At 39.4% G+C, this 18,701-nt stretch overlaps 1 protein-coding gene across 5 annotated transcripts in view; it reads right to left on the reverse strand.

Annotated features, from left to right (window-relative positions):
• CFAP70 (cilia and flagella associated protein 70) overlaps positions 1 to 18,701 on the reverse strand; it is a 135,301-nt gene that overhangs the window by 773 nt on the left and 115,827 nt on the right. For all 5 annotated transcript variants that reach the window (XM_037055873.1, XM_037055872.1, XM_037055871.1 and 2 more), the window contains 2 exons: positions 15,278 to 15,379; positions 732 to 779 (listed from right to left, as the gene is read on the reverse strand). In XM_037055873.1, coding sequence (XP_036911768.1) covers positions 732 to 779; positions 15,278 to 15,379 — 150 coding nt within the window. The remainder of the gene's footprint in view (positions 1 to 731; positions 780 to 15,277; positions 15,380 to 18,701) is intronic.

Raw genomic sequence — 18,701 nt, forward strand, 5'->3', positions numbered from 1 at the left:
ATTGCTGGAGCAGAAAGGCAGAAAGACGTTGGGTTTCTGATGGCATTATGGACCTGTGATACCAGTCCTGGACTCTTCATTAGATGAGGAGAAAATAAAACTCCAAATTTGTTTAAGCCATAGACTTTCGAGTCAAATTACTTACAATTTACAGCTAATAGAATAGCCCATGGTTTGCCAAACCACTGCTCGTGAGCCAGATCTAGTGCACTGCCTATTTTTGTAAGTAGTTTTATTTGAAACACATCCCCATTCATTTGTCTATGGATTGTCTATGGCTGCCTTTTCACTACAAGTCAGAATGTAGTAGTTGCAACAGAGACCACCAAAGCCTAAACTATTTCCTGTTTGGCCATTTGCAGGACAAATTTGTTCAGCCCTAGACTAGACCAACACCTTCATCTTACACACGAGGAAAATGAGGCCCAGAGAGGTTAACATGGTACATTAATGACAAAGCTAAGATCATAATTCAGGTCTACTGACACCCAAGCCACCTGTCTTTCCATTAAACCATTCTCTAAAGAAGTATAAAGCAAAATCCCCCATGGTACTATGTGGGTATTGTTCCAAACCCAGGAACCCTATGATAATGGAGAAGATGGTAAGAAAAGTCCCTAGAAAAAATATTCACATCATGAAATGCAATAAAGTTCTGAATGAAGCCAGTCACTTCCTCCCAGTTTTCTAACCTCAGTACAGTGCAAACAGCAGAGGTGTCTGCACCATACCTTCATCGTGTACTTGTACGCTTGCTCAGCTTCCAGTTGTCGTCCCGCCTGAGAAAAGAAGAGTAGCAGCTGGTGATGGTGATATATCACAAACATTATGTGGGAAAGTGCTTTGCCAACAAAACATCTCTACCTAAAGCAGAGGATTCCCTACCTTCTTAGTGAAGAGCCTGTGAATTCAAAGGTGAAGCAGGAAAATGATACATATGCCTTCATTTCAAAAGGCTTAAAAATAACTTGGCTTATCTCCTTTTTTTCTTTTTCCTGAAAGCACCATGGGTCATTTGTTCTGCTCAGGATTAAAGTCATTCTATTAATAATAACTAGCACTCATGTAGTGCTTACTTTGTGGTTTAGCTTTTTTACATTGTTTTAAGTGCTTTAACTACATTCATTTGATCCTAAAAACAACCCTAGGAGATAATTATAATTCTCAGTTTACAGATAGAAAACTCTAGGCACAGACAAGATAACTTGCAAGGGTTATGAAGCTAATAAATGGAAGAGCTAGATTTTAAAATAATGCAGTCTTGCACCAAAGTCTAAGTTTTGAACTTTATCCTGCCTCTATGCATTAGGAAAAGTAGATGCTAAAACTACTTCCATGCAGATATGGATATGAGATGAGAACCCTGCTCCCAGTTATTCTTGCATGAAGGAGTTAAGTGAGAATAATATGAATTCACTATTATACTTCACAAGTCTGTGCATAACAAATTAGACTATGCCAGGTCACTTGGAAAGCTCCAATACATAAATATGAGATCCACAGAATGTGCAGGCTAGAAGGGAACTTACAGAATATCTAGACTGATTTGCTGATTAGTGCTAATCCACGGTAAATTTTCACTAGTTCACAAAACTTTTATTGCCTAAAAGACTTTTCTATATCTACACTTCGAAGTTTTCCTAATTTCATGGGCCATTTCCAGTACGTCTTTCTTTTCCTATCACTGGTACCTTTGTTACATTTCTGCCATAGGGAGGCAGAGGCCCAAATGACACGAGTATCCAGAACAACCAAAATCATTTTGAAAAAGAATGACAATTTTTTTTGCATAATAGGAAAATGCTGCAGTAAATATCCTTATACATGTCTTCTGGTGTTTTTCTTAGCAATGTACGTAAATATAAAATTGCTAAGTTGTAAGATATGCCTGTGACTGCATAATGCCATATTGCACTTTGGCTATACCAGTTTATATCTTCAGCAAGTATGAGAATCCTTATCAATGTTGTTCAATATCAAGCTAATTTTTGCCAACCTGATGGTGAATTTCTGTTACATCATTACTTTAAATTGCATTTTCATGATTACCAATGATGCAGAATTTTTCATACATTTATTGACTTTTACAATTTCCTCGTTCTATCCTGTGACCACTTTTTTTTTAGGTGGTGGTCTGGAAATAAATCTTGGTCTTTCCCCCTACCTTTTTATTGAATTTATTGGGGTGACACTGCTTAATAAAATTGTACAGGTTTCAGGGACACAGTTCCACAACACATCATCTGTACACCGTGTTGTGTGTTCACCACCCCAAGTCAAGTCTCCTTCCACCACCACTTATCCCCGTAATAATACCCTTCTCTACTCCCCTCCCCCACTTCATCCCATGCCCTGGCAATCTACACACTGCTGTCCATATCCACGAATTTTCTCTTTTTTCAAATTTTTCTCTTAATCCCACTACCCAACCTCCCCAACCCTACCCAGACATACAGCTGTCAGCCTGCTATTTAAGGGCCTGTCTCTATTTTGCTCATTAGTTCGTTATGTTCATTAGATTCTACATATGAGTGCAATCATATGGTACTTGTCTTTCTCTGACTAGCATATTTCACTTGTCATAATGCTCTCCAGGTCCATCCATGCTGTCACAAAGCGTCAGATTTCCTTTTCTTTCTTTCTTTCCTTTTTAATATGGCCAAACCGTATTCCATTGTGTAAATGTACCACAGCTTTTTTGTCTACCCATCTAGATGGGTCCTGTGACCATTTTTCAATCAGATTATTTGTAGGGTTTTTTTCTTATTGTAGTAGCTATTTATATACTCTGGATACTAATCCTTTCTTAGTTATAAATGATGCGAATATTTATAATAAAGTCCTTATACTTTATTTCAGTATCTTTTGCTATACATGAATTTCCAATTTTAAAGTTGTTAATGTATTGATATTTTATTTTTGCTTTGTGTTTTTATGGTCATAAGAAACCTGTGCACCATGAGGACCTGGAGGTATTCTCTATATTTTCTTCTAAACAATCCAAAGTTTTATGATTTAGGTCTTCAAACCAGCTGGAATTTGTGGGTATGTGTCATGAGATAAAGAACTAATTTTTTTTCACACAGATAGTTACTCCACCACTATTTATTAAATAGTCCATATATTATTCATGTGGAGGGGGCTATATAGTCTTTTAAAAGTAACTTTATTGAGATATAATTTACATACCACAAATTCACAAATTTTAAGGTTCAGTATACAACCATCACCACAATCCAGTTATAGAAGATTTTAATTAGTCCAAAAAAGTTTCTTTATGTCTGTTTGCAGTCAATTTCCATTCCTACTCTTGGCTGTAGGGAACCATTGATATACTTTTGTCTCTATGGTTTCCCTAATTTTCAAGTAAATGGAGCCATATAACATACAATCTTCTGTGCTTTGCTTCTCTGACTTAGCACAGTGTTTTTGAGGCTCATCCATACTGTTGCATGAACCAAATTTTCATTTTTGTTGCTGTATAGTACTCCATTGTGTAAATATTCCAGATTTTGTTAATCTGTTTCCTGATGGACATTTGGAAATTTTATAGTCTTTGGCTATTATTAAATGCTGCAATGAAACAGAGAAATGTTCGTGTGGACATATGTTTTCACTTTTCTTGACTAGTACCAAGAATTGAAATTGCTGGACTATATGGTAGGTATATGTTTAACTTTTTAAGAATCTGCCAAACTGTTTTCCAAAGTGGTGGCACTAGTTTGCAACCCCATTAGCAATGTGTCAGGGTTTCAGTTTCTTCACATCCTTGTCAACACTTGGTATTGTTGGTCTTTTTGATTTAAACCATTCTGGTGGGTATGTAGTTGGTGTTAATTTGCATCATCATAAGGAATTATCTTTCTTTCAAATTTTTGACATAATTCCAGATTAAAGAAAAGTTACAAGAATAGTTCTCTCCTCTCTGTACATGTGCATGCACACACATGTATCTATTTTAACCACTTGAGAATAAATCATAGACTTGATGCAATTCTAGATTTCAGTATGTGTTTCTTTTTTTTTAAATATATTTTATTGATTATACCATTACATTTGTTCTATTCCCCCCTTCAATCCCCTCCACCCGCACCCTCCCTCCCCCACCATTCTCCCCCCCTTAGTTTATAACCACGTGTCTCAAGTTCTTTGGATTCTATATTTCCCCCACTATTCTCGCCCTCCCCCCTATCTATTTTCTACCTACCATCTATGCTATTTTCTGTGCCTTCTCCCCCCTTCTCCCCCTCCCACCCCCCTGTTTCTAACCCTCCATGTGTTCTTCATTTCTATGGTTCCACTTCTGATCTAGCTGTCTTCTTAGTTTGCTTTTGTTTTAGGTGTGGTTGTTAAGAACTGTGTGTTTGCTGTCCTTTCACTGTTAATATTTTTGATCTTCTTTTTCTTATATAAGTCCCTTTAGCATTTCATACAATAAGGGCTTGGTGATGATGAACTCCTTGAACTTGACCTTATCTGAGAAGCACTTTATCTGTCCTTCCATTCTAAATGAAAGTTTTGCTGGATAAAGCAATCTTGGCTGTAGGTCTTTGGATTTCATGACTTGGAATACTTCTTTCCAGCCCCTTCTTGCCTGTAAGGTCTCTTTTGAGAAATCCGCTGACAGTCTGATGGGTACTCCTTTGTAGGTGACTGTCCCCTTATCCCTTGCTGCTTCTAGGATTCTCTCCTTCATTTTGGTCTTGGCTAATGTAATTATGATGTGCCTTGGTGTGTTCCTTCTTGGGTCCAACTTCTTTGGCACTCTCTGAGCTTCCTGGATTTCCTGGAAGTCTATTTCCTTTGCCAGACTGGGGAAGTTCTCCTTTATTATTTGTTCAAATAAGTGTTCCACTCGTGGCTGTTTCTTTCCCCCTTCTGGTACCCTTATAATCCGGATGTTGGAACGTTTAAAGATGTCCTGGAGGTTCCTAAGCCTCTCCTCGTTCTTTTGAATTCTCATTTCTTCATTCCTTTCTGGTTGGATGTTTTGTTCTTCCTTCTGGTCCATTCCATTGATTTGTGTCCCTGTTTCCTTTCCATCACTATTGGTTTCCTCTGCATCTCCCTTCATTTCAATTAGTTTAGCCTTCATATGTTCCTCTAATTTGTGACTTTGTTCCTCTAATTTGTGACTTTGTTCCTCTAATTTGTGACTATAATCTACCAGTTCTGTGAGCATCCTGATAAATAGTGTCCTGAATTGTGCTTCTGAGAGGCTGGCAATTTCTCGGTCGCTTAGAGTTATTGGCTCTGGGACTTTAAGTTCTTCTTGTGCCATCTTTTGGGTTGTTCGTGCCTGTTCCATAGCAGGATCAGAGCCCTAAAGTGTTCACTAGAACAGGGCAACTAAGTCGCTGGGTTGTGACGTTGTATGTGGGGGCGGGGTCAAAGAGGGTCAATGGCTCTCACTGGTAATGCAGGGCAACCAAGTCGCTGGGTTGTGACGCTGTATGTGGGGGCGGGGTCAAAGAGGGACTATGGCGTCCTGTCCACTGCCTGCCAACACGGCCCTCACCGGTGCCGCAGTTGCTGCCATCACCGGGCCCACGCGTTTCGTCCCAGTGCACGCGAGTGTGCCACTGCCGGCAGCCCTCGCCCCCTGGGGCCTGCGTGGTCTGTCTCACTGTGCGCGAATATGCGCCCGAGGTCTGCTCCACACCCCAACTGGTTCCCGTCTGCCTGTGCGTCTGGATCGGGGGCACTGTCCTGCCCGACCCTGCTCGCTGCTGGCTCCGTCCCTCTTACCGTCCCCATTGAACGGTTAGATGTAGTCGGACTTCCGTATAATTCAATTTTCTGTCCTTTGGTTGTGTCTTTGTTTCTCCAAACCTTTGTTGTATTCAAACTTGGTTGTGGGAGAAGGCACAGTGTTTCCACCTATGCCTCCATCTTGGCGGAAGTCCTCAGTATGTGTTTCTAAAATCAAGGGCATTCTCTTACATAATTATAGTACAATGGTCAAAATTAGGAGGTTAGCATACATACAATACTATCATCTAATTCAGCAATTTTCAGTCAGTATGCTGCAAGAATTTTTAAAACATGCAATTCCTGACTATTTAGTCAGGGGCACTGACCTCTTTTCCATTAGACTGACAAATTTTTTTAAATGACAACAGCCAACACAACAATAGCTATACAGTGTGAATGAATCAAAAGTATACCTATTTTTTAATAAGATCTGTAAAAAAGTATCTTTTTGGTGTGCTGCAGAATTTTAGTAATTAGTCTATGTGTGCCATAAGATAAAAAAAAAAGTCTGAGAACTGCTGATACAATCTAGAGGCCTCACTCAGATTTTCTCTAATAGCCCACTGTTTTCTGTGACAACAACAAAATATCCAGGTTCATGCCTTGCATTCAGTATTCATGTCTTCAGTTTCTTTTAATCTGGAAGAGTTTTTGAGCCTTTGTGTTTCACTACATTGACATTTGTGAAGAGCAGAGGAGAGTTATTTTGTAAAATAGACTACAATTTTTATTTGTCTGATTTTTCTTCATGTCAAAATACAAAGTTTTGGTGGGAATAGCACAAAAATGATGTGTACTCCTCAGTGCATCCTATCAGGAGGTATATGCTGTTTATCCCAATACTAGTGATGGTACCGTTGATCATTTGTTTAGACTATTATCTGCCAGATTTTTCTACTATTACATTACTTTGTTCCCCGTATATATCTTGCAGGGGTAGACTTTGAGTCTATGTAAATATCTTCTTACTCCTTACATACTCATCCATAGTTTTAGTGCACATTGATGACTGTCCCCTAAATTAATTATTATTATGGTGGTTCTCCAAATTGTGATTTTCTGATTCCTCTTTATTCCTCTTTAAATATAACTCTTTATACATTTATTTTTTTACGTTTTTAAATCAATCTTTAAAAAATTTCCAGGTTTATTTCTTTCTCCAGTATATCCTTTTTTTTTGTTTTAACCTCTATCATACAAGCAATAACATCATCAAATATCTCATAGTGCATTAATTATGTCACCCATTATACATTTAATAGTTAGCCTTCCACTGTAAGCTTTCCTCTTCTGCATTTATTTGTTTAATTATATCACTGTGGGCTCATACTTTCTCATTTGGAATCCTTTACTATAATTATTTATTTCGATGCTCTGATTGCCCCAGATAGGGCCAATGGAATCCCCCTTTAAGCTAGTTCCTTTGTCTTTTATTTTTCCCTGTGTGTTTTTGACATCTCAATCTTTCTTTTAGAATTTTTACTTGATTCAACAAAATATTCCAGACTCATCTTGTACTTTTCCTGTCCTTGTCCTAAAATGAGCCATTTTTCAAGAAACCACTGACTTTTTTTTTTAACTGGACAAATACCCTGGTTCCTTTTAATTAATTTAAAAACAAAATCCTGAGCTCTGGGTATAGTGTTCTCACACACTTTATATACTATATAGCCTTCATATATTGTATATAATATATATTATCTATCTCTCTTCAAGTCATGACATCGTATCAGTATCTCCAATTTTTTTCTTTTTTTATTGTTCAAGTACAGTTGTCTCCATTTCCCCACCCCCACCCCAGCCATCCCCACCTGCTACCTGCAATCCTATCCCCCTTTTAGCTTTGTCCATTTGTCCTTTATACATGTTCCTTGACAACCCTCCCCATCTTTCCCCTCATTATCCTCTTCCACCTCCCCTCTGGTTAGTATCTCCAATTCTAATCCACCACTACAGATTCATTTTATCTTCCCCATTTCCATATTTGTAATTCACTTCTCTGACAGTGAGAAACCTGGCTCCCATTATCCACAATATAAGTATTTATTGGGTGAATCACAGAATACTTGGTCATTTCAGACCTAACTCATGACTCTGCAAAAGAGCCTACTAACTAGAGTCCAGTATTTGTACTGAGGTTTTCTCTCTAGTCTGAGTATATATATTTCAAAATTTTTTCATAAGTGTCTTGATTTAGTTCTCTTTCTTACACCTTCAGTGTTATTATAGTATTCATTAGAAATAATGTTTTTATTTGTTTATGATATCAATTATGTAATCTCTCAATTTCTTATTGATTTTATTTCTTTAAAAACATATGAAACATTAAAATAGTACAAAAGTCAGATGTGTACAAAAAGGTACAGAGTGTGACTCTCTCATTCCCTCCCATCTTTCTACCTTCTGCCTGCCCATGTTCTATAAGACCCACTATGGAGAATCTTGAATTTTTCCTTCCTGTGCTCTTTTTTTTTAAATGAGAAAATCTGTGTATGATTTCTTTTTTCCTTCCTTCTTATACATAAGGTGGTATAGTATAGAAAATCTTGCACTAAAGTGAATCTATGGATATCTTATAAAGTTCCTCAAACACTATGTTATTTCTATTGGAGCTGCATTAAAATTAGATATTTGGGGAAATTTTTCATCTTTATATTATTGAAACCTCCTGTTTGTGAACATGGTTTTTCTATTAGATCCTCTTTTATGTCCTTCAATACAGTTTTAAATTTTTATCCAATAGGTCTTGAATGGAATTTTTAAAAATTAGATTTTCAAATTGGTTGTTCCTGATAACATCTGATTTTCATGGTATCGATTTTTTATATTACTGTTTCATCCAACATCCTTGTCAAATCCACCTCTGTTAATATTTATTGAATAGATAATAGATATACATCATTTAAAATCAAAAAGATATAATAAGGTATACATAAGATGTCTTGCTTCCACCCTATTCCCCAACCCCTTTCCCCACTAATAACCATCATTACTCATTTTTTGCCTACACTTTAAGTACTGAAACTTAATACATCTTTTAGCTTGTTCATATATTTTCTTGTGTTCTTTTCCAGTCTTTTCCCTCCAGTTTCTTTTGTGTGTATGTGTGTTTTTTCCTTGGTGGAACTTTCAGTGCAGTGTTGAGTAGGAATGATGACAGCAGGTACCTTGTCTTGTTCCTGCCTTCAAAAAATATTTCTACCTTTTCACCATTTCATGCAATACTATAGATTTTGAAGAAATATTTTCAGATTTTAAAAAAGCTAGTTTTCTCTTTTATATGCCTGAGTGGGTTGAATTTTAGCCAATAATTTCTGCAGTTCAGTCTCTGTTTTATTCATTATTTTTGCCTTCTCTTTCAAAAAAATTCTTAATTAGTTACACAAGAGGCTTGTCTATTTACCAGTCTTTTTTTAAAAAAGCAATCTATTGCCCTGGCTGGTGTGGCTCAGTTGATTGGAGTGTCCTGTAAACCCAAGGGTTGCTGTTTCAATTCCCAGCTAGGGTATATTGGGAAGCAGGTTATTTATGATTTTGTTAATCCTCCCTATTATGTGCTTGTTTTAAATGTAATTTACTTCTACTCCTTATTTTCTATGTTTTTTAAAATTTATATTTATTTTTCTTTAATTAAGGTATAATTAGCACAACATTACATTAATTTCAGATGTATACTCACTTTCCTGATTATCTTTTAAGTTTCCTTGCTTTCTTTCTACCGATATTTTAAAATATATTTTATTGACTATGCCATTACAGTTGTCCGATTCCCCCCTTCATTCCCCTCCACCCTGCACACCCCCTCCCCCCATTCCCCTCCTTTAGTTCCTGTCCAGGTGTTACAAGTTCTTTAGCTTCTACATTTCCCATACTATTCTTGCCCTCCCCCTATCTATTTTCTACCTACCGTCTATGTTACTTATTCTTTGTACCTTCTCCCCCCTTCTCTTCCTCCCTCTTCCCTGTTGCTAACCCTCCATGTGATCTCCATTTCTGTGGCTCCACTCCTGATCTAGCTGTCTACTTAGTTTGGTTTTGTTTTAGGTGTGGTTGTTAATAACTGTGAGTTTGCTGTCCTTTCACTGTTCATATTTTTTATCTCTTTTTCTTAAACAAGTCCCTTTAACATTTCATATAATAAGGGCTTGGTGATGATGAACTCCTTTAACTTGACCTTATGTGAGAAGTGCTTTATCTGCCCTTCCATTCTAAATGAAAGCTTTGCTGGCTAGAGCAATATTGGATGTAGGTCTTTGGATTTCATGACTTGGAATACTTCTTTCCAGCTCCTTCTTGCCTGTAAGATCTCTTTTGAGAAATCTGCTGACAGTCCTTTGTAGGTGACTGTCCCCTTATCTCTTGCTGCTTCTAGAATTCTCTCCTTCATTTTCATCTTGGCTAATGTAATTATGATGTGTCTTGGTGTGTTCCTTCTTGGGTCCAACTTCTTTGGGACTCTCTGAGCTTCCTGGATTTCCTAGAAGTCTATTGCCTTTGCCAGATATGGGAAGTTCTCCTTTGTTATTTGTTCAAATAAGTTTTCCACTTGTGGCTGTTCCTCTTCCACTTCTGGTACCCCTATAATTAGGATGTTGGAATGTTTAAAGATGTCCTGGAGGTTCCTAAGCCTCTCCTCATTTTTTGAATCCTTGTTTCTTCATTCTTTTTTGTTTGGTTATTTCTTTCTTCCTTCTGGTCCACTCCATTGATTTTAGTCCCAGATTAGTTTCGATCACTATTGGTTCCCTATGAATTTTTCTTCATTTCACTTAGTGTAGCCTTCATTTTTTCATCTAATTTGCAACTAAAATCAACCAGTTTGGTGAGCATCTTCATCACCAGCGTTTTGAAATGTGCATCTGATAGGTTGACTATCTCTTGGTCACTTAGAAGTATTGGCTCTGGGGCTTTGAGCTGTTCTTCTGCTTGAGCCATAAAGTTTTGGTCTGTTTGCGCCTGTTACGTACCAGGGTGAGTCTACCCAGTCACTGGGTTGTGACTGGGGGTGGGGTCAGAGAGGGAGCAGTGGCATTTGTTTCGCTCTCTCAGATTTCAGTCCCCTCTGCCACTTCCCACAAGCAAATTGGACCCTTCTAGTGCTGATTCCACCCATTGCCTGTGGGTGGGCTTGTGTTCATTCTAGGACCCTGTGGGTTTCCCCAATGAACTCTCCTGTGAGGCTAGGAGCTTCTCCCAGCACCTCAACCCCCAAAAGTTTTTCCAATCAGTGTTTTTAGGCTTTATTTCCCATTGCTGGGGCCCTGGGTTGCTCAGTCTGTCTCATTGTTTTTAAACCTGCCTGGTTTCTCTGCACAAAAATGTGTGTCTGTGGTCAGCCAGCCGCCTTGCAAGCCTTACTTGCAAGGTAAGGGTTTTTGTCCTGAGCCCACCCGGGTCGCCAATCACTGTCTCCCCCTGCTGGGACCTCTCTCCACTGGCCCCTGACTCTGCCCCTCTTACTGGTCTGGATGAATGGTTCGTTGTTGTAGGACTTCCGTACAGTTCAATTTTCCTGTCTGTTTTGGATTCGGTTTGTTTCTAAATCTTTGTTGTCCTTAAATTTGGTTGTATGAGGAGGCACAGTATTTCCACCTACACCTCCATCTTGGCTGGAAGTCCCTCTTTTTTACCAATATTTTTAATTTAAATGCTTAATCCATTGATTTTTCAGTTCTCTTTTCTAAAACATAGGGTCTGGAATAAATAACACCCCTTTTTATTACATTGTCTCTTATTACATAATCATAAGCATGTAATTCTGTAACATAACAATATCACACTCAAGTACACCATGACATTTTAGGTGAAATGTTCAAATTGCTGTCCACATCATGCAAGACATACATGTACCCTACTAACCACGCTCAAGTAAGCCTTACTTCTGCCAGACCCTGTATGTATTTAAGGCTATAAATTACCCTCTCTGTGTTGCTTTAATTGTGTTCCACATTTCCAATACATAATGGCTTTGTTTTTTCTATATTTAATTAATTTATTTTTAGAAAGAGGGGAAGGGAAGGAAAAAGAGATGGGAAGAAACATCAATGTGTGGTTGCCTCTCACATAACCCCTGCTAGGGAGCTGGCCCACAACCCAGGCATGTGCCCTCACTGGAAATCAAACCAGCGACCCTTTGGTTCACAGGCTAGCACTCAATCCACTGAGCCACACCAGCCATCATTCCCACTTTAATTATTTACTGAAGTGTAACAAGTCACCTCAAACACTTAGTAGTTTAATACACAATATATTATTTCTCATAATCCTATGGGCAATTTGGGCCATTCTTCTTCTGATTTTTTCTAGGATCACTTGTGCAGCTGTAGTCATCTGACAATTTGGTTATAGCTGGAGGGGCCAAGATGGCCTCACTCAAGAGGTGAGTTTGGCTGTTGGCCAAGGTGCTTCAGTTCTCTCCTAGATGGATGTTGAGCTTCCTATAGGCTAAACTGGGCTTCTTTACAGCATGGTGGACCCAGAGTTTTAAGAGGGCAAGGGCAGTGGCTGCAGGACCTTTAAAGTCCTAGTTTCTGAGAACTTACACATTTCCATCATATTCTACTGATCAAAGTAATTCACAAGTGCAGCTCAGATTCCAGCAGGTGTAGAAATGAGGAGACACTACCTCTTGATGGGAGGAGTAACAACATCACATTGCGAAGGGTGTTGTGGGGTGACTCAGGACATGGTCCCTTCATCTCAGAAAACAGATGGCTGCCTGGCCAGCAGCCATAAGGAGCCAGGGGAACAGTCTTTCAAGGCTCCTGTGTTTATCACAGCCCTGTAGCACTTTCACCTGCTACCACAGCTCCCTCCCTGCTGCCACCGCTCCCATCCTAACCCTATTGGTAGCACCAAGCCTCAGGCAGGGCATGGTCACTTTTGCACCAATCTACCACTATTGGTGCACTCCCCTGTAATGTAATAAATGGCATATCCACACTACTGGTCCTCCAGGTGGATTTTTCGGAATATCATGAACACTTAAGCAGTTCCCTGGCTTGGAGCTCTTGTTCATGAAAGCACAATTAAATGGGGGCCATTATTATAAAAATCTACTAAAAGTCCTGTATTAGTTCTTTACCACTGTGTAACAAATTACCACAAACTTAATGGCTTAAAATAATGCCCATTTGTCATCTCAATTTCCACTGGTCAGAAGTATGGCATGTCTCAGCTGGTTCTCTGCTTAGGGCCTCAAAAGGCCAAAATCAAAGTGTCAGTGGGGCTAGATTCTTAACAGGAATCTACCTCCAAGCTTATTCAGGCTGTTGGCAGAATTCAGTTTCTTGTGCTTGCAGGACAGAGGTCCCCATTTCCTTGCTCGCTGTGAGCATGGAATGCTTTCAGCTTCTGGAGGCCACTCGCTTCCCTCAACACGTGGTCCCTCTCCCTCTTTAAGCCAGCAATTGTATGTTGAGTCTTTCTCGTGCTTTGAATTCCTCTGACTTCCCTTCAAAGCAGTACCTATATTACTAGTACTTGATGAAATAATCTTAAGAGGTCATTTTGAGAATTCTATCTACCGCAAGAACTTACCACAATTTACTCTTTGACTCATGAATTAATTACAAGCATGGTTTTAAGTTTACAAGTGTATGAGTCTTTTGGCCTATCTTATAGTTGTTGATTTATAATTTCACCGCAGTGTGATCTACATGTATTTGTTGAATCTGTCTTTGTGGTCTAGCATATGAATAATTCATTTATGCTTGAAAAGAATATGTATTCTCTAGTTGTTAAGTGCAGAGCTCTATGTTGTTGTTTGAGCTCAACCTTGTAAACTGTTTTATTCGAATCTATCAGTTTCTGGGAGAACTGTATTAAAGTCTTTCATTTGGACACTTTTAGTTAAAAGATGAAGAAACTGAGGCCCAGCAAGTCTGAGTGACTTGCCCAGGGTCCCACAACTGGTTGTAACAGAGCTGGGGAAAGAATGCAGGTATTTCTCATACCGATATTCAGGAAGAGAAAACCCAGTAATTTTTATTTTGTTAATTTCTCTTATAATCACAATAGACATTATTCCCAATTTGATTTTAGACTGATGTGCAAGTTATTTAAGCAAGTTATTTAATTTTGGGAGAGTTATTTTCTACAGGTAAAGCAGCTATCACAAACTCCCACAATACCCTAACCTGATTTCCCATCTATATCCAAGATAAGCACCCTCAGCCAGCAATTCAACAGGAAGGACGATTCAGAAAGACTAGTGGAACATCTCCTTCACTGGTCTTTGACTTTACATTCTGATACAATATCACTTCCATTTAAATTTTTTTTATTTTTTGAAATGAAAACTATACTAATGACAAGGAAACTCAGAAATGAGGTTGCTAAATATAACTAAGTACATTTTAAATAAAAATGTTATGTATTTCCTGATTAGTATCAGGTAAATAGCTAAACTATCTACCCCAAATTCTGATCTCCAATTTTAAAAAGTCAGAGACAATTATAAAGATGTTTTATGGTAGCATGTTCATTTTTAAAACAATAGGATCAGGCCCTGGATGGCGTAGCTCAGTGGATTGAGTGTTGGCCTATGAACTAAAGGGTTGCGGGTTCAATTCCCAGTCAGGGCACATGCCTGGGTTGTGGGCCAGGTCCCTAGTAGGGGGCACATGAGAGGCACCCACACAGTGATGTTTCCCTCCCTCTCTTTCTCCCTCCCTTCCCATCTATAAAAATAAATATAATCTTTTAAATGTTTTAAAATCTTCTTTAAAAATATAAAAACAATAAGATCTTTTCATTAAATTGTTTTAGTATATCAGAGGTATGTGTTGGTCCTTTTGTTGATAATCCATATATACCTATACCCTTATAGCCTACCTTACCTTTATTTTTATTATCGAATTCTTATATAGATTTTCTAAGCCATACATAAAACACAGGGGGAAATCAAAGGGTATAGGTATGGCTGCAGGAGGTTTTGTAGATCCAGAGCATAACCTGAATGATTATACAAAGAATGCTTACCCTAGTCCCCGGTTTGAGATTCTAAACATGAAAGCACAGGCAGATGGGAGAGGTGCCCAGGGGGACAGCAGAACAGCTGGCTGCCCCCCAAGTCCAATCTGCCACCCACTGCACTGCCAGTCACTGCCCTCACACGGCTCCCCACTCAGCGATCCTAACCCCAGTCCTAGGCCAGACTCTGATTCCCACAGGGAAGTAGCTCAAAAGTGCAGCAGGGAGCCTAACCCACCCACAACCCTTGTCTAGGAGTCAGCCCTGGCCCACTGCATTCCTGCTTACCCATGAACACCAAGACCAAAGGGCTCACTTCCATTTTCAGAATCTCCTTTCCAGAAAACCTACCTGAGTATATGATTTTTTAAGCACATTTCAAGAACAGGCTTCCCAGACTTGGCCCTCCTTCACTTATATAACGATCAAATCCGTATCTGATCAAACCTCAACTATTGTGCTTTAATGGCCATCTTACTATCTCTTGCTTTACTTAGTTCTTCATCTCTTTGCCCAAAGAAGGCACTGTGTAAGGATAGTAAACACTCACTTTCAGGCTGACCAGAGCCAAGTATGCCCACACTTCAGCATTGTAGTTGTTCAATGCATTGGCTTCAGAGAGAGCATCCTCTGCCTCTGTTATCTCCTCCAGCTTGACAGAAAGAAGACATGTGAGTTAAGTCAATGCAGTTTTCACTTAAGCCAGCTGGAGTCAGCTTAGCTGAAAATACTGTGGCCAAAGAACATTGGAGTACATGACCTATACCAATAGCTTTCAACATTTTGTTTTTGTTTTTTAATCAACAAAACTCTTCAAACAAAATCCTATATGGCGGCCCAATGTATAAACTAGATAAAAGTGAAAATTTTCTACTTAAAAAGCCATGTGGGGGAATCTGGAGCAGCACCTTTTAGGCTCTCAGTGTGTACCCCTCTCTTTCTTCTTTCCTCTACAGCAGTCCCAGCAGGCCATCCATGAACCACAGAGCTTCAGGTGCCAGGGTTGTAAAACCAAAAGTATTTACTGTCATGGGTACATCATTTAGTGATTTCCCCACATGTAGTGGGCTATCAAGTACATTTGTAGGTTTTCCCTTTAGATTTTCCATCCTTGTATTAAGGTAAAAGTCCTATTATCTTGTCAAAATACTATCATTCAGAAACCTTCCTTTCCCCTAAAATTAGTTATTAACAACACAATCTGGAGCAATCAATACAATATGCAGTGACTCTAGGGTGCTTCCTGAGTTCTGGTTACATGGGTATCATTGCTGCTTCCTCAGACTGTGAGCTTGCTTTATAAAGTCTTCCAAAAGGCAACCTAAGAAAAAAATAAAGCACTCTTTTCCCCAATAAAGTAGCTCTTCACTTTTTCTATTTTAAAAAATTTCTAGGCCCAAGACAATATGACAATGACCTTTCAGCAAAGCCCATAACTTGACTTATACTTTAAATGTCTCTGAAATACTGATTTATTATTCAATCAGCATATATACACTAAGGATTCTGTGTCAGGCAATATGATAGATACGGGGGAGAAAAAGAGAGAATAAAAGACTTGCCCTCAAAGAGTTCACTGACAGGTATGTTAAAAAAGGAAAGAAAAGGGCTTGAATTAGACCAGTAAAAATAGGTATGAAGAGGAGACAATAGACTTGAGAGAGGTTTAAGAGACCAAATCAATAGAACACTTGATGACTAGATTAAAAGTAATAGGAGAAGTAGACTAGGATAGCTTTTTTGTTCCTGGCATGATTGACTGGGTTTATTATAGCCCCATGCACCAACACAGGGGATACAGGAGAAGGCATAGGTTTAAGGAATATGAGAATCTTTCAGAGATAAGTTATACTATATTTTGGATATGTACATTTTATGAGGTGTCTAGGAAATCACCAATGGAGCTGTCCATTACACTGTTAGATATAAGGGCCAGAACTTGAAAGTGTTATGAACTGAAGCTTTAGGATTCATTAGGGTACAAGTGGTAGTTAAGATCATTGGAGTAGATCCAATAATCATCATGGGTAAAAGACTAGGAGCCAGTGAAAAAGGCTGAGCATAAGACATCAGAGAGGAAAACATAGAACTGAAACACTGTGAATGCAATATTGTGAAAGTCAAGGGAAGAGAAGGCTTCAGCAGGAAGTAGTCAACAGGGGTAAGTGCCACAGAGACTTCATCTAACTGTCTATTGCATTTGGCAATTAGTAAATCACAGGGGACTTCTGTCAGATAAGTTTCAACAAAGTGGTAAGGGATATATATACACCTGATTGCAAATAAAGTGAAGGGTAAATGGAACCTGGGAAATGAACAGGCAATTCACAAGGAAACAATTATGTGTATCACATGATTTCAACCTCCTTGGTGATAAAATGCAAATTAAGATACCTATTGATCTTCTAGTTACAATCACAGAGTAAGTAACACTGTACACACCTCCTCCCACAACTGCATCAAAATTACAACTGAACTATAAAATAACCATCTTTGAGAATCACCTGAAGTCTAGCCTAACAGAAGTCCTATAACTAAGGCTATACAGAAGAAGCCACAGCAAGACTGGTAGGAGGAGCAGAGTGGCAGACCAGGCTGGTCCCACACCCATGTGTGGCAGTTAAAAATGGAAAGGGATATCTTGGCTGCAGAAGTTTCCCCTGAGGAGCAAAAGGTCCAACCCCATGTCAAGCTCCCCAGCCCAAGGTTCCAGTGAAGACAAGAAAAGTCCCCGTAACTTCCAGCTGTGAAAACCAGCGGTGATTGTGGCTGAGTGAGACTGAGGGCTTCTGGAGTCTGAGGTATTCCTCTTAAAGGGCCCATTCATGAACTTAGAGTCAATAACTCTGAGCTCCAGCATTGGGGCAGTAGTTTTAAAGGCCCCCGGAACATACGAGGAGGGACTCTCTGGCTTAAGAGCAAGTGCTGGAGGGGTGGCTTTCTCCCATACAGAAATGGGACCGTTTCTGTCAGAGACCATTGTTCTTTGTTGAGCCCTCCCCCAGCCCTGCCTGCACACTCAGGTGGGCACCATATCTGAATCTCCATCAACCTAGCTAAAATCCTTCATACAACCCTGGTGATTCCCTAAGACCTCCACCCAACCCAATTTTCAACCCAATCAAAGGGGCTTTTCTATACAAATGGCCTGTCTTGGCTTGTGCTATAGACATCCCAAAAATCTCTCAAACATTTGCAAACCCCAAACAAGTAGCATCTGGTCACAGCAGCCAGCTTCAGATCACAGCTTAGCATCTCCCAAGACACCTCCAAGCCCAGCACAAGAGGCAACCATCTACAGATCAATTTGCTATTCATACCAAGAGGCCCTGAGAAGGGCACAGGCAGCAGCCAAACTTGGCCTGCACCAAAGCCCTTCCCAAGAGGCCCCAGGATCAACAAACCTGAGGGCTAGCTTCAGACCACAACTGAGTATCACCCAACCACCTCCACAAATGACATACCCAAAAGGCAGACTTAGGCAGACAAGCCCCACTAAATCAAATCCTGCTCTGTAGGGTCAGCCCCTGTACAACAGCTCCTCCACTGTAGTCATAGCCAGTCCCCAAACCAATCAGCCTGAGGGTCAACCCTCCTACTGATATGCCAACAACAGGTAAGGCTCAACTACAATAATAGGGCACATACATCTCCCACAAGGGACACACCTGGAGCACCTAGCTCAGGTAACCAGGAAGACTGCACCACTGGGTTCCAACTACTTAAGACCACTTTACCAAGACCAAGAGATGTAGCAGCTACAACATAGAAACAACCAGTGAGGCAGCCGAAATGAGGACAATCAATCTAGAAGATGCAGTATTCAAAGCACTGGTTATAAGGATGCTCAGTGATACCATTGAGAATTTCAACAAAGAGATAAGAAACAGAGAAATGGAGATAGAAACCATAAAGAAGAACTAGTCAGAAATGAAGATTACAATAACTGAAATGAAAACTACATTAGGAGGAAT

Source organism: Sturnira hondurensis, unplaced genomic scaffold (genome assembly GCF_014824575.4).
Source record: "Sturnira hondurensis isolate 20B ecotype Veracruz unplaced genomic scaffold, ASM1482457v3 Scaffold0008761, whole genome shotgun sequence".
Classification (NCBI taxonomy): Eukaryota; Metazoa; Chordata; class Mammalia; order Chiroptera; family Phyllostomidae; genus Sturnira; species Sturnira hondurensis.